Consider the following 16,010-nt stretch of genomic DNA (forward strand, 5'->3'; position numbering starts at 1 on the left):
CCTCCTCAACCTCAAGAAAACCCAGTCCTGCCACCAGTTCCTTTCTCTTATCCCTCAAAGGTGAGACAGTTCTCCTGGATGGCAGACCTCCCCCCCTCCCTCAGCAGCTGAAACCCACTCTCCAACCCTGGTTTCATTTCCCTAATAGGCTGCTGCACAATGAACAGACCTAGAGAAAGTGTCATCTGGCAGCCACAGTAGGAGACTGGGAGTCAAGGGACCAGAATACTAAGAAATGATCTTGGATGGGCCTCAGTTTGCTCCTCTGTGTAATGGGCAAGCACAACTGAATGATCCCTAACTTCCTGGCCAATTCTAGATGCCCAAGGATCAACTCAGAGAAGATGCTCAACGAGGCACTGTCTGGATCCCAGAGGCCCTGGACCCTGTGGGCCCATTTCTCCTCTCCTGCTTGGTCCTGCCTGGGTGGCTCCAGGCTCCCAACTCGTCTGAGACTATTTCTGTGGCAGCCACAGAGCCCCTGGGGGCTAGGACAGAACCGGTGATTTACAGGAAGTCTGGAAATACATGCCAGGCTGCAGAGGTTCCGAGGGCCATGAGGGGCAATAAAGAGGCTGATTTATTTTCATCAGTGAAATGCTGAAACCCAATCCCTAGAGCGAGCTGACCTAGCAGACGGCGGCGAAGAGCTCATCACCCAGAGCAGAATTAGCTAGATCACAGCCTCCCAGGTCTCACCACTGGGGCAGGTGATGGGAAGGGACAGAAGGGGGGGCCAGGGCTGGCCAGCTGGGCTGATGTGGCTCCAGGTCCCTGGGCTGGCCTCTCCCCACCCTGCCGCTGGCCTGCCAGGGTCTCTGGGATGCAAGCGCCGTAGTGGGCAGAGCTAGGCAGCCAGGCTTTCCATTTTAACTCAGCCCCTTATTCTCGGGAGGCTTAAACTGCAAGCCTCCGGTCCACATGCCCACTTTTGTGGGGCAGGGCCCCTCAGACTTCTGCCCTTATGAAGCCATGTCAGACATGGTGGCATCAACATCCCAGCTCTACATCTACCTGGCTGTGTAAACACTGGCAGGTTACTTAACCTCTCTGTGCCTGTTTCCTCATCTGAGAACTAGGAAAGAGAACACTCAGCTCACAGGAGTCACAAGGAGTGAAGGAAAGAATGGGCACCTCAGTATCTCACATCTGGAGGGTGTACCTAGAAGGGGGAGGTAGGCTTTCCTCCTGGCCCCTAACCAAATTGCTGGCGGGGAGTGTCAATGAATACAACCCTCATGGAGGCCCTTTTGGCACTATCAACATTATATATGCATATATTCTTCCACCCAGCAAATCCACTGCTAGAAATGTGTCCTACAGGTAGACTTGTGCAAATGAAAATAGTATACGCAGCATCTCTGAAAACAGCAAAAGATTGGAAAGAGCCTACAAGTCCATGTTATTTAAATATCGTAAATTAAAGTACAAGTTAAATAAAGCACAGCACATACGTGCAGTGGGATATTACGCAGCTGAGAAAACTGAGAAGGCTCTTTATGATATGCCATTAGATGAAAAAGCTCAGGCTACCAGCCAAATCCTTATAGTGACTTCCAGACCCTAAGTGATCTGGTCCCCATTACCTGTGACCTCACCTCCTATTATAACATCCATTGCAATCACACTGGCCCCTTTGCTGCTTCCAAACATCTCAGGTGGGCTCCTGAATCAGGACCTTTGTGTTTGCTGTTCCCTCTGCCTGGGATGCTCTTCCTCAGATATTTGCTCACCTCAGTGAGGCCTAAGCTGGCCAGCTTTTTAAACAATTTCAACTCCCCACTCCCAATCGCCCTTACTCTGCTCTATTTTTCCCAGAGTATTTGTCACTTCCTAACATGCTCTGTCATTTACTTATTAGGTCATTTCAATTTTTTGCCTGCCATCTTGCTCTAGAATATAATCATGACAAGGACAAGGGTCTTTATTCTGTTCCCTGTTATATCCTCGGCACCTAGAATAGTGACTGCACACGTAGTAGGCACTCAGCTGATGTTTGTGGAATAGGTGAGTGACTATTCCTGAGGACAGCCCATGTACCAAAGTATACGGATGATTTGGCTTTTCTTCTTCAACAGAGAGGATTCAAGGTTATCCTATCATCAGGTCATGGTCACTCTCCTGCGTTCTGATACATTTTCTCAAACGGAAGAGAAAGAAACAGCGTTACCGCTGCTCCAGGAATCACCGGGACACAACCTGGCAGTCGCTGATGGCTGCAGCCAGAGAGGCAGGAGCCATGAAGGTGAAGACCCTGACAGACCCTGGGAGCTGGCCTGGCTCTGCCCCCAACTTCTGCGTGACCTCTGCAAATGCCCCAAAACTGAGCAGAGGGAGAGCTCACACAGGGGCATGGAGCCTGGGCATGCGGGGAACACCCAGATCCCAGATCCATGAAAACCTCTTCCCATAAATGGCCCCAGAAAGCAGGGCCTGGGAGAGTGGACCACGAGGAAGGGGCTCTGTTGCCTGAAGAGAAGCACACCAGCCAGCAGGCGGGAGTGAGCAAGTCAGAGACAAGCTCCAGGGACAAGGCTGCCTCTTGAAGGCTGATGGAGAGATGGGCCTGGAAAGCCAGGACAAGCAATGAAGGGGTTGAAGTCTGCCTCAGCGAGCACCTAGGGGCCAGCTCCGGGACAGCTATCCTGGGCGAGAGAAAGAGGGCAGTGAGAAACACCCAGGGCCTGGCTGGGTCCAGCGAGGAATAATCCAGAACTACCCAGAAAGACAACCCTCACCACTGCGGGCAGGATACTGTGAACCACACCACGCCCGGAGCTGAGGCAGCGTCACCTGCCCCACCTGGGGCTGGGAGCCAAATCGCAGGGTAGGGTCTGTATAGGCGAGGTGAGGAAAAGCAACAGGCTGAGCACACGTGCTCCCTGAGCAGCCATCACTCAGCCATGTCCATGGAGCAACACATCCGGGCTCCGGGCACTGGTCTTCTGCAGGATTTTGTCTTTTCTCTTCATCTGGTTCGTTCTCCCCTCTCGGGCCCCAGGCATGTAGAGGGCAGTCCAGCGAGGGAGGCCAGGCACATCTGATTGCTTTTCTTTCCCTCTGCTTCCTAGACTTTGAACAATGTTACTACACCACATTCAGATTTGAAAAACAATTCTGTCCTCAAGGTCATCTACCTCCAAGGCCCAGGACAAGCGTAGCCCCTCTGCAGAGCCATCCACCTCTTCTTCTCCCCTGAGAAGCCCTGGCCCTTAGCCAAGATCCTTCTCTGTTTGACTGTGGGTCGGAGTGGATGGGGCGCCTGCCTGGTCTCACTGCACCCCCGCCCACCCTTGTCTGCAGGCAACTCCAGGGCACAATTTTCCATTGCACAGGACTAGCACAGTGCCCGCCACCTCGTAGGTGCTCTGAGAAAAGGAATGGAGGGAGGAGGGAATGGTGGATGAAAGATAGCTCTCCTTGGGTAAGAAAACATATTTGATTAATGGAGGCTTGAATTTCTTTTCTTGGACATGGTTACAGTCGGTATCTTAGGGTCTTGCCGGGTCCAGCTAACTTGCGCGTGCCTATAGGTTTGGCAGGAGAGGAAGGAGGGAGGTGATGGAGGGGGAGAGAGCACGGTCTCCTCTTCCCCTGCCTCGAGCCTGATATCTGAGCACCAGGCGAGGGCAGACGGTGTCGCTCAGGCCACTGGCCAAGAGCTCTGCGTCCGCTCTGAGTGTGGCTCCGGCCTGCCACCCTCCACCTGATGGCAGAGATTACAGAGGACCAAAGGCACATTCACTCAGGAGGATATCGGTTTACCAAATGTTCCACCGGCAGACACTGCTCCCCAGGCCTGCCAGCTGCCTCACACCACAAGGCCAGCTGAGGGTTCGAGGGCATCAGGACAAACCCCGCCCTGCCCGACAAGGAGCAGCGCTAAGCAGTTGTCCAGCAGATGCTGGGTCACCAGTGTCATCTTCTTTACCTACGAGGTCAAGCCGACCTTGCATTTGAATTCTCAGCACTCTGTTCCAGGAGGTCAGGAGAGGACTCCCGTCTTGGGGGAGGAGAAGGTCCCCAGATCCCCCTCAAGAAGGCATTTGATCCCTGCCTCTGTCGCTATCTCTGCGCAGACCACCCCAACTGAGACCCAGCTCCCTTGTTTCTCGGCACAGCTGACATATCTGCCCAATGGGGCCAAGAAGACAAGGGCCCAACCTCCTTGCCATGGCTGATCCACCCTCTCACAGCCGGGAAGTCCTATCAGGTGGCTAACTCACACCCCTCCTGCTGCAGTCTAAGCCCTCTGTCCAATATGACCTGCTAGAACAAGGACAGAGCTTCCAGTAGCAGCTTTGAATGCCTCTGCCCTTCCCCCCACCCACCCTGAAGTCATAGACCAGAAGGGCTGGCCTTTCCCAGCAAAAATTTAAGTTAAGATTTCCCAGCAAAGATCAGTTTGGCGCCGAACTCCAGGCTCTCGGCACCGGTACTTAGAAAATCACCCTCTGCTCAGAGACAAGGGGCAGATGTATCTCTCCAGAACCCCTGGGCCCTCTGCATGGATTATCTGAGCCCACCTGCAGTCTTGTGCTCCCGTCTTTTACTGGTTCCTCCCATATCTACCCAAAAGTTCAGAAGGCACCCCTATGAACGTATGACACGGGGGCCATTACCCCCACAGCCTAACTGCCTCGCTCCCACTGCAAAGGGGCCATCAGCTGCTCTCCCTCATCCTGTCTGGCCCTGGGGACATGAAGGGACACGGGGCCATGCAGGTGGCTAAGGCAGCTGGAGCAGAACTCCCGGGCTTCTGGGGAGCTGAAACCTGGCCTCCCCCTCTGTGCAATGGGGCAGGTTTTCCACCAGTTCCGGGGCTGGAAAGAGGTCAGACCATGCAGCCTAAAGCATTTCAGGCTGTCGATGAATAAGCTTTGAGATCAAGATTTAAAATGAGAGAAAGGATATTATCTTGGATAAGGCCCCTAGCCTCCACTTCCTCACCTATAAATGGGAACATATAATCCGAAGTTAATATGGAAGCATTTGGGTCTCAGTTGTGACAGAGGAAAATGAATGATGCCACGTTCCGAAAGTAGGAACCCTAATGTAGATCCTACAGAAAGAGATGACTGACTTGAGGAAAATGAAAAACAACCCACAGAATGGTAGAAAATACTTGCAAATCATGTATCTGATAAGGGACTTATTTCCGGAATGTATAAAGAATCTTTGTAACTCAGTAACCAAAAGACAAAGCCCCAATTTTTTAAAATATGGAAAGGATATGAATAGATGTTTCTCTAAAGAAGATATACAATGGCCAGTTAACAAAGATGTCCAACATCATTAATTCTCAGAGAAATGCAAATCAAAACTACAATGAAATACCACTTTACACCCACTGGGATGGCCAGAATACCAAAGAAAAGTATAAGTGTTGGTGAGGATGCAGACAAATTTTTCACACACTGGCAGGGAGAGATATAAAATGGTGCAGCCACTTTGGAAAATAAAGTATTAAACATAGAATTACCATATGACCCTGCAATTCTATTCCTAGGTATCTACCCAAGAAAAAAATGAAAATGTAAGTCCATGCAAAAAGTCGTACATGAATGTCCATAGCAGTGTTCTTCAAAACATCCCCAAAATGGACACAATGCAAATATTCATCACCCGATGTATGTATAAACAAAATGTGGCATGTCCATGCAATGGGACATTATTCAACAATAAAAATGAAGTACTGATGCATGCTACTACATGGATGAACCCTGAAAACATTACTCCAAGTAAAGCCACATACTGTATCATTCTGTTTATGTGAAATATCCATAATAGACAGATCTACAGAAAGTAGATTAGGGTGAGGGTGGGGATGGGGACAGAAATGGGGAGTGAGTGCTAATATGTAGGAGGTTTCTTTTGGGGGTGATGAAAATGTTCTCAAATTAAGTTATGGTTGCACAACCCTAAATATACTAAAACCCACTGAATAGCACACTTTAAATAGGTAAAATACAGTATTAAATTATATCAGGATAATATGATTGTATTATATAAAACTAAGAATATAGCATATTATCAGCTGTTAAATTTTTAAAAGAGGGAGATGGCTGGGAACTGTTTTATGGCTCTAAACTACACCTCATGCACATCCATTTCAGGAAGTGGGAGTCTCTAAGAGGAGTTTGGGCGGAGAGAGTTATTGTGCTATAAGTGCCACCTGCTAGGGGCTCTTCCCTCATCTCAGGGAGTCTGCTCAGCTCAACCTGAGTTGGCTGGAGCACAGAGAATGTGTGCTCAGGCCTGAAAGTCTTAAGGGTGAGAGACAGGCAGGGAAATAGAGAGAGGGGTTGCCCTGGCCACCTCAATCCCAGGCTTTGCTGAGGCCACGAGCAAGCGCCTAAGGGCTCCGCTGGACCAAGGGGAGAGAGCAGCCTGGGGCTGCCTCAGAGCCTGTCCGAGAGGGCCACCTGGAGGGCTGAAAGGACGTCAGCAGGAGGAGGCTGCAGGGAGCCAGGGATGCCTGGGCTGAGGCAGGGTCGGGAACATCTGGCAGAGCTGCGGTCCCCAACCTGAAGGAAACAGTGAGTGAGAGACTGATGGGGAGGTGGGGGGCATCTCCAAAACACCCACAGAAGTGCTGCAAGATAGAAACAATCAGCATGTGACGCCTCCAGAGCCTTCCACTGGCAAGAAAGCTCAGAAGTCAGATCCACACAGAGCAGGCCTCTGCAACCTCACACGGGGGCCAGGCAGGCAAGAATATTCTGATCCCTTCCCTCCCCTCCTGTCTTCCCGTAAGCCAGGAAAGTGGAGAAAACCTACTGAAACACACATATAGCTGGCGGCCAGGTAGGAGCGACAAGGGGGAAGAACAAAGGAGGCATGAAGTACCAAGGTCACGGCACTGGGCATATTCATGACTGACAGAGGACCCTTTATTACCTGAGAACGAACAGAAAGGGCCTGAGACTTGTCGCAATGTCATTCGGGGGCAGGGGAAGCAAAGGACAGATTTAAGGGCAGGGGCAGATAACATAAGGTGGTTTTATAGTCACATCCTACCAGTTCTGCTTGTTCAGTCTAATAGTTACAAAACAGCAGCTTCCTGTAGGTGTTTGGGGCGGAGTAACCAAGAACACATATAGTCACTGGAGCCTGGCACAGGGCGGGCACACAAGGCTGGCTGTCACCTAATCGCTGTCTCTGTCGTCATTATTGTCAGGGTGAGGGTTCTAGAGCTGGAAGTCCCCTTTGGAATCCATTCTCCCCAATTCACCGGTAAGGCAGCTGAGAGCCAGACAGGGAGAGTAACTTTTCCGAGGTCACACAGCAAATTGGTGTCAGAGGCCAGTCTTCTGACTCCCAAGAGTGGGACACCTAGAACAGAGCCATCTGAGGAATGGACCAGCGAGGTGTGGGCTTCTTCCTAAGAAGGGTGGGCTGGTATACATCCAAAATCACATTTCTGACTTCTCTCCATTAGCACTTTAATAATAATAATAATAACAGACATAAATTATTGCCCGCATAGTGCATACCAGGCACTCTACTTTTCACATTTCACATGTATTACCTCATTGAATCTTAACAATTCTACACAGAAGGTACTGTTGTTGTACCCATTTTATAGATAAAGCATTTGGATCTCAGAGAAGCTAAATGACTTAACCAAGGAACACAGTTATAAACAACAGAACTTGGAGCCAGAACCTTCTGATTCTCAATCCCACAGTCTTACTCCCTATAGTAGAGGTTAGTCCGTTCGACATTATTTCAGCTTTCCATCTTCCATGCACAACTTACTTGCACTTGAAGTAAGGCATGGATGTGTGACTTGCTTTGGCCAATGAAATGTGAGCAGGAAAAAAAGCATGTCACATCCAGGCAGAAACAGTACGCAAATCATAATGTCCTCTACCCACTGATGCAGTAATGATGGGAGCATCTCTGAGATGAAGCCACCACCAGCCTAGAGTAACTAAGATGCACAGAGACCCCTGCCAACTCACACAGGACAGGCAGCAGGGGCAAGAAATATGTTTTTGTTGGGTTAAACCACTGAGAATTTGGGGCTGTTTGTTACCCAGCATAATCAAACCTCTCCTGGCTGATACAACCAGAGCTATGCTGCTTCCCACTCCACGCACAGGAGTTGGGAAGGTCTGAGAGGGAAGCTCGGCAGGTCCATTTTAGCTCCTCACAAGTCATAAAAAGAAAGTGATTCTGTTAAAAAAAAAAAAAGGAAGGAAGGAAGGAAGGAAGAATCACTACTCCAACCCCCTCATTTTACAGGAAATGAAGAATATCTAAAGAAAAGGAGTTATCAAGGACACCCAGAACCCAAATCACCTGTCTCCCAGGCCAATGTCTGTCTGGGTCTGTCTGTCTCTGTCTCCATGTCTCTCACCTGTTTCTCTCCTTTCTCAGTCTCTGCCTGTTTACTGTGTATCTCTCCCTCCTTTCCTCTCTCTCAAAAAAAATCAGAGAATCCTTGGACGAGTCCAGCTCATGAGAAGACACCACAGACTGAAACCCCCGGCTGCTGTGAGGAAGGCTCTTCCCAACGCAGGCACAGAATTTGAGGGGGGCGGGCGGTGGCTACAGAGCAGGACGCTCTCCCCTGAGGAAGGGATCCTGGGGGCTGAAAAGCTTGGGCACAAAACCAAGCCCCCTGGTCACAGCCCCTGGCTCTGGTGGGACTGCCCCAGAAACAACGAAAGGCTGCTGGGCATCATGCAGAAGGAGAAATCCAGAAGTGGGGTGGTGACCAGCCCCCCTGCCACCTTCACAAGCTTGTCCTGTTCTCCCTTCACTCTTTTCTTTGGCCCTGAGCCATCCACTGCTTTACTCAGCACTAGCCCCTCCTCCCGGGTCCTTTCTGTAAATTGTGAGACCCTCGAAACAACATGGTGTCCAAGGAAGTCAGGGAAGGGTGGGAGTGATCCTGGGGAGGGAGAGCGAGGCAACTCGGGCCTGGTCAACCTTTGGGCTGCTCGGAGGCGGAAGGCAGCCCACATCCCTTGGTACGGGACGTGCTTCCGAGAAGGCTTGCCCTCAAACACTCCGGAGGCATCTGGAGACGGCTCTGTGCAGCATAGGCAAAAACACAGCCCCACTCCCACCCACGGGAGCTGAGATCTGGGCATGGGGCTTCAGAACTCAGGCCAAACAGCTAATGGGGCTTCTGGAGGCTGCGAAACGTGGTGTCAGCCAGAGCGCTGAGCTGGCAGGCTCCAGACCAAACTGGAGAACTACAAAGACAGCCCGGGAGAAGGAGGCTGGTGGAGGAACAGGCTGCCCTCCCCTCTACCCACCCTGGACCTCTCTTCCTCCCCACTCAGGACCAAAGCTCAGGCATCCGACTATGGGCAACCCAGAAAACTCCTTCCTAGGTGTTATGGGCTGAATTCCCTCCACCCAAAAAAATTCATATATTGAAGTCCTAACCTCAGTACCTCAGAATGTGACTATATTTGGAGATAGGAACTTTAAAGTGGTGAATAAACTTAAAAAGGTGGGCCCTAATTAGGTGGGCCCTAATCCAATCTGACTCGTGTCCTTTTAAGAGGAGATTAGGACCCAGACGCACCATGGTAAGACACAGGGAGAAGACGGCTGACTACAAGTCCAGGAGAGAGGCCTCAGGAGGAACCAACCCTTTTGACAGCTTGATCGCAGACTTCCGTCCTCCAGAGCTGTCAGAAAATTCATGTCTATTGTCTAAGCCCCTCACTTCCTGTTGCTTGGTGGTGGCAGCCCAATCTAAGACACCGGGCCATTGGGCTCAGCAGAGGGCACTGCTCCCAAACAAAAGGGTCCCTGAGAGAGCAGGCGGCCCCCTGCCTCCCAGTCACCTCTCCCAAGGCCTGGACACGTCTAGGGTCAGAAAGTTCTTGACATTGAGCTTCCATTGATTCTTCCCCTTTCTTCGCTTCCCCCTCCTTTTAGCTTAAATGCAGGTGAGTCACAATGGTCCCCAGAACCCATGGTCACCCCAGCCTCGGTCCCCCATGGGGAAGCACACCCTTCCTTCTCCCTCTCTTTTCTGGTTCAATCTCCTGGGCTTATCCACGCTGTGGAATGGGCCACGCTGCATGGCAGCAAGCTCCTTGTCACCTGAGGGTTTGAGAAGTTGGGGAGCCACCTGACATAGGGGTGTGTAGGTGCCGAACAAGCTGAGTTCTAAAGCAGGTGGAAAGGGATGTGGAGTTGAAGCCCAAGATTCAAGTACCAGCTCCACTTCTTATGTCATGACCTTTGGCAACATCACCCATCCTGCCACACCAGTGTGGTTGCCGGTACAGCCGAAGCTATGATCATGCAAAGGTGGGTTCCACACGTGGGGACTGCCTCCCAATTTGGCAGGTCCCTTCCCCTCCCGAGCCTCGGTTTCCCCACTGTGGCAGGATGACATTAGATGGGCACTATGGTTGGCAAGGGCCACGCCAGCCTGGGAGAATGGAAGTCCCCAGGTGGCACTTTCTTCCTTCATTTTGCCGCTGAGATGAATCAGGGCTGTCCTGGCAAGTGGAGGAATGCACTACGCGTCACAATGCCACCCACCTAAGTCCGGAATTGGGAGGATGGAGGGTGGGGATGCAGGCAGCGAGGGAGGGGTTAAACACAGAACCGTCGTGACACTGAGGGTTAAGTCAAGGTCACCTGGAGGGCTGCCCAGAGAAACAGGAGCTCTGACCCCAGTGCTGGCCGCCCCTTACTCCAGGGAGGGGACAAGGTAAGTCAGGCCCAGGCCAGCCACGATTTCGTTCCAGAGTGCCTGGCTCAGTGCCCCCACCCTCCCCTGAGTCACCCAGTGGGCTCCAGAGGTCCTGGCCTGGCCCGGCTTCTCCTGTCCACTCCCCGGCTGGCCTGAAATAGCAGAGGCAGGCTGCTTCCACAAATGGCCTCATCTCACCTTGGACACATTACCCTCCACCTATTTTGAGACGCCAGCCCCTCACCAGAGGCATTCCTGAGTGAGCAGCCCCTCACCTCCTGGGAGGTGGGGGAGAGACATGAAGGGAGGTGTCTCAGTTGTTCCCTGCTCCGGAGACCTGCGAGCACCTGCCCCGGGGCCAGCCCAGCGGCCTCCAAGGTCCTTCGCTGCACGCACCACCACCTCTAAGCCCTCCCTCATTGTGAGAGGCAGGACCAGGGTGATCTGGTCCACCCAGGGGTGAGAAGTGGGGGGGGGGGGGGTAAAGCAGGCAGACACTCACCCAAGCTCAGCAGGGACCCAGCTATGAACACAGAACCAGATACCCAGAACAGGCCCCTGGAGATGCCAGTCAACCCGGGACTACTCAGTGGTTAGCGCTGGCTTTCACACTCAGATCCTCTCTTAACTAGCTAGGCCAGCCGTGGGCAAACTACGGCCCGCGGGCCGGATCCAGCCCGTTTGAAATGAATAAAACTAAAAAAAAAGACCGTACCCTTTTATGTAATGATGTTTACTTTGAATTTATATTAGTTCACACAAACACTCCATCCATGCTTTTGTTCCGGCCCTCCGGTCCAGTTTAAGAACCCATTGTGGCCCTCGAGTCAAAAAGTTTGCCCACCCCTGAGCTAGGCCATCCTGGGCAGGGTACTTAAGCCTTCTGTGCCCCAGAGCCCCCATCTAATCGTATAATAGTGCCCACTTCCTGCCCTAGCTGGCTTGGCTCAGTGGATAGAACGCCAGCCTGCGGACTGAAGGGTCCCAGGTTCGATTCCAGCCAAGGGCACATGCCTGGGCTGTGGGCTCATTCCCCAGTAGGGGGTGTGCAGGAGGCAGCCAATCAATGATTCTCTCTCATCATTGATGTTTCTATCAGTCTCTTTCTCCCTTCCTCTCTGAAATCAATAAAGAAATATTTTTTAAAAAAATAGTGCCCACTTCCCAGGTGCCTGTGTTAGAAGAGATGGTGACTACCAAGCACTGGCACCACGGCTGGCATGTGGCAAAACCAGAGCTTCTCCCAAGGCCAAGGGGCCTTCTCCCTCAGCCCTGCCTGCAGACCCTTGAGATGCTGCCACAGCAACTACTGATATGCCAGAGACTCATGAGAAAACGCAGCAGGCAGCCCCTCCACAACTGCTGACCCCCCAAAATTGTTCACTGGATCCCCATCTTACAGCAGAGGAAACTGAGGCCCCAAGAGGATGGCATCTTATCAAAGGATTTGAACCCGGGTGGTTTAACTCCGGGGGCCACATTCTTAACCCATACACTAACCTGCCTCTCCTGGAAATTGCTACACCCAACGACATGGATACTATTCCGGCCCCAAGTTTGCAGATGAGGACACTAGGACCACGGGAAGGCTAAGTAATCGGACCCAGGACATGCAGCGCAGAGGAGAGAGCTGGGATTTGGACCCAGGCAGGCGGCCTGGGAAGCACATCTGCTCACCCACTGCACTGCAGTGCCCGGGGCAGCCGGCCGTCCTGGTCCAGCACGTCCCAGAGAGCAGGCAGAGCCGCCTGAGGTGCCTCCTCACCCCAGGCCACCCCCCAGCCCCATCACTCCAGGGAACAGTCAGGCCCCCTCCCACGCTCCAGCTTAAGCATCTCCTGAGCACCCCAGAATCTTGGGGATTAGTTGCCCCTACCCCAGCTGGCACATGGGGAAACTGGGGCACAGGGACTTGTCCACAGCTAGGGAGACAGACACAGGCCTCCTGCTTTCCCTCTCTTGCCTGGAGAATTGACCAAAGGAAAATGCTTTTATCTCTGGGCCCCAGGATCTAGAGCCTGCCAGAAGTACCCCAGGCAGGATGGGGATAAGGCTCCTGCTCCCGCCCCAGGGCCGCTCACAGCTTGCTTTCCTGTCCCTGTGGGCGCTGCGGCCCAGCAGCAGCAGAGAGCACACCATGGGACAGGTGGGGCCTGCCCTGGTGACCACCCCAGCTCACAGCTCCCCTCCGAGGCCAGGCCAGGGGAGAGGATGCCAGGGCGTGCGTTGCCTCCCCTGCCCACCCTGTAGGCATAGAGCCAATTCTCAGCCTCCAGACAGGGAGCCCCTGTGTCCCTACAGGAGCTGACCTTTAAACTGGCCAAAAGGTCCCTCTGGGTTCCACCCCTGCCTGGGGGAGCGGGTTTGCAGGAGGGAAGAAGGCAGGCCAGGGCCAAGGAGGAAGTCCAGGGCCTCCCCTCAGGCCTCTCCCTCCTTCTTCCCTGCCTCTCACTGTTCCGTCTTCCCTCTTCCTTCCCTCACAGCCGCAGTGTCCCAAGCCCTGACCGTCCACAGCCGCTCCTCTTCCCCCTTAATTATGTTACCTTTTATTTGCCTGGCACTTTAGAATTTACCAAATGTTTTTACATTTATCATCGCATTGAATCCACACCAGGGAGAGATGGGGAGACATTGAAAATTCCTTCAAATTGCCAAGTGTTCTTGTTAAAAATGCAAACATCCCCAGAAGATGAACAATTAGGCTGGCAGCCACTGGTACCTCAGACTAATTTATTTCATCCTCTGCCTCATCCTCAGCCACTTAGCACAAGTGGATGGGGCTGGGGCGGGGGCAGGGGGAGAAGTAGTGCCTTTTGGGGGCTGCCTCTGCAGGGTGGGGAAGGCCCTGGTGTGGTGTCTGCACCCCTGGGGGGAGGAAGGGCAAGGAACTAGGGTGGGTCTGAGGACAAGCCTTCAGCTTTGCAATGCTGCGCATAAACAACAGGCCCTCACCAAGCCCTAAATTCTAACCCAACCACCGCCCTCCTCCCACATCGCTCATGCTGGTGTCTACAAGGTTAGAAGGAAAATCTTTATGCAAGAAAAGGCTTAAAAGGCTTTGAGGGTGGAGTCCACAAATCCAGAACCTGGGAGAGGGAGGAGGGAGGCAGGGTGCGGGTGCCTGGTTCTCCCTAACCCAGCTCTGCCATGCAGCCCCCCCAGAACCAGCTCCAGCTGGAAGGAGAAGCCCATAGGCTGGGCACTGGTGGAAGGACACATCCAGATCATGGGAGTAAATCAGGAGACCCTTCCTTCAAGGGGGTCTCTGTTACCCCAACGGATAACTGATGGAGGGGTGGGCCTGTGGGCCTGAGGGTCCTCCCAGCTCCCACATTCCACGGTCCTGGGATCAAGTCAGGGAAACAAGCCTGTGGCCAAACCCCAGGCAGGGCATCTCAAGAGCTCCAGGATGCTCACTTTTGGAGGCCCTGCCCTGCATCTCATCACATATTCAAATGAACCACATAAAAAAATATAACCCACACATAGCTCTCAAGAGTTGAACTGAGTTGCAGTTGACCATCTGACATAATGTTAGGTTCCGTAGCTAAACATGTATTAATTTCAATTCTGTCGTTTTCTTTGCAAATTGTGGAGCCTATCTGTTTGTTTCCAGCTCTCAAACATTTTCCTTGGCTGTCGATGAAAGCCTGTAGGCCCTAGATGCTGTGTCTACATTCCCAGTGCTCTGACCCCAGAGAGTTCAGGCAGCGAGGCTGCAGAACTGCAACAGCGGGACTTAAAAGAAATCTAACAAATGCTGTGTCGGCGTCACAGGGGGTACCTCGAAGTCCACTCAAGGCCACCTCCTCTGAGGAGCCCTCCCAGGTCACTCTAGCTAACAAGAATACCTCCCCTCCCGATCTCAGAGTACTCGCCATCGAGGGACTCATTTGGCACCAATGGCACACCCTCAAAGTGGCTGTTTAGCTTCATTTTTTAGTTCTGTCTTCATTATTTAACACACTCACGTTTGTCTTATCTTCTCCCACTGAACTGTGAGCTCTCCGAGGTGCCCCGGAACTCTCCTCTGCCTCCCCTCTGAACCCAGTATGGTGTCCCATCAAACAAGAGAGCCCAGGCCCTGTGTGCGGGGGTTGAGCAGTTTGGAGAGGGACAGGAGGCCACTGGTCCCACCTACCCTCCATGCCATCATCGCGATGCCCATTAAAGTTGTCGTAGGAATCCCAGCGGATGAGGGGGTCAGAGGTGTTGTAGTCCACTGACACGCTCGGCCCGTTCTCCAGGTGTTCCATGCCTACAAGGATGCGGAAGGGCAAGAAGACAGTGAATAGAAAAGGAAAAGGGATCCGCAGCTGGAAAAACAGAGGAAGCCAACAAGATCCCCCAAGGATGCTCCCTACGGGACTTCTCATTTTCTTGACCCGGGCGGGGCGGGGCGGGACCAGTGGCTTCAGTTGGACGGAGAACCCAGGGGTCTGGTTTCTTGCATTCTTGAAAAGGCTCATACCAGGTCATAGGGGTAAATCAGGACAGGGCACTAAGGAATGAAGACCCTCTCCCCCAAGAGAAAGCTGGGGGACCCTCTGCTGAGTTCTGCTTCTTTCTTTTCTGTGTCCTAGGAGCAGTGCAGGGAGACCAGAGTCTGCCCCTGAGGTCAGCGGGAGTGTGGGAGAAGCAGGGCTCACAGCCTTGACATTGAGAAGACACAAGGTCACCCAGGCCATCTTCCTGCCCCCAACTTAAGAAGCTCCCCACTCGAGGTAGAAATCTGAGGGGAGAGACAGAATCCCTCCTACACATCCAGAGAAAGCCCAGAATGAAGACAGCACAAGCTGCCAGGCAGACATTCTGGGCTGAGTCGCCTCCCTGAGCTAGCAGTCCTTTCTTTAATCTATCCAGAGTCCCCCTGTCTATAACTAATTTCATATCCTCTCATTCTGTCCTCAGCTAAGATGGAGAACAACTGGTCTCCCCATATAACCAGTCTAAAGACTGAAAGGCTATTATTGGTCTTCTCCTCTTCAGGTTGAATCACCTCAGTTCTCAGAAATGCCTATCGTTTAGCCAGCACCTTTGAGTGTCCCCTCAGCCACACCCTCATCCTCCATGGCCCACAGTCTCTAAATATAATAGCATGATGACCTAATGGACTGGAACAGTTTATCCAACCCAGCGCCTCTCTGTCTGCTTTTTTATTTTTATTACCCAGAGATTAAGTCATTGGTTCATGTTTAGCTGGGGGTCCACTATGATACCCAGATCTTTTACTGTTGGCCTGCTTTTCAATCACATAGGTAACCTGACAATTATAGAGAAGATCAGTGGGAGAATGGTGAAGGAGGGGTGGGAATAGGCCAGGATAGAGGGGAAG

The 16,010-nt window shown here is 52.4% G+C and overlaps 1 protein-coding gene across 1 annotated transcript in view; it reads right to left on the bottom strand.

The window, feature by feature from the left end:
* TNS1 (tensin 1) overlaps positions 1-16,010 on the bottom strand; it is a 188,013-nt gene that overhangs the window by 58,145 nt on the left and 113,858 nt on the right. The window contains 1 exon segment of the mRNA XM_014462563.2: positions 14,817-14,933. Coding sequence (XP_014318049.2) covers positions 14,817-14,933 — 117 coding nt within the window.

This window comes from Myotis lucifugus, unplaced genomic scaffold, assembly GCF_000147115.1.
Source record: "Myotis lucifugus unplaced genomic scaffold, Myoluc2.0 scaffold_3, whole genome shotgun sequence".
NCBI classification, from domain to species: Eukaryota; Metazoa; Chordata; class Mammalia; order Chiroptera; family Vespertilionidae; genus Myotis; species Myotis lucifugus.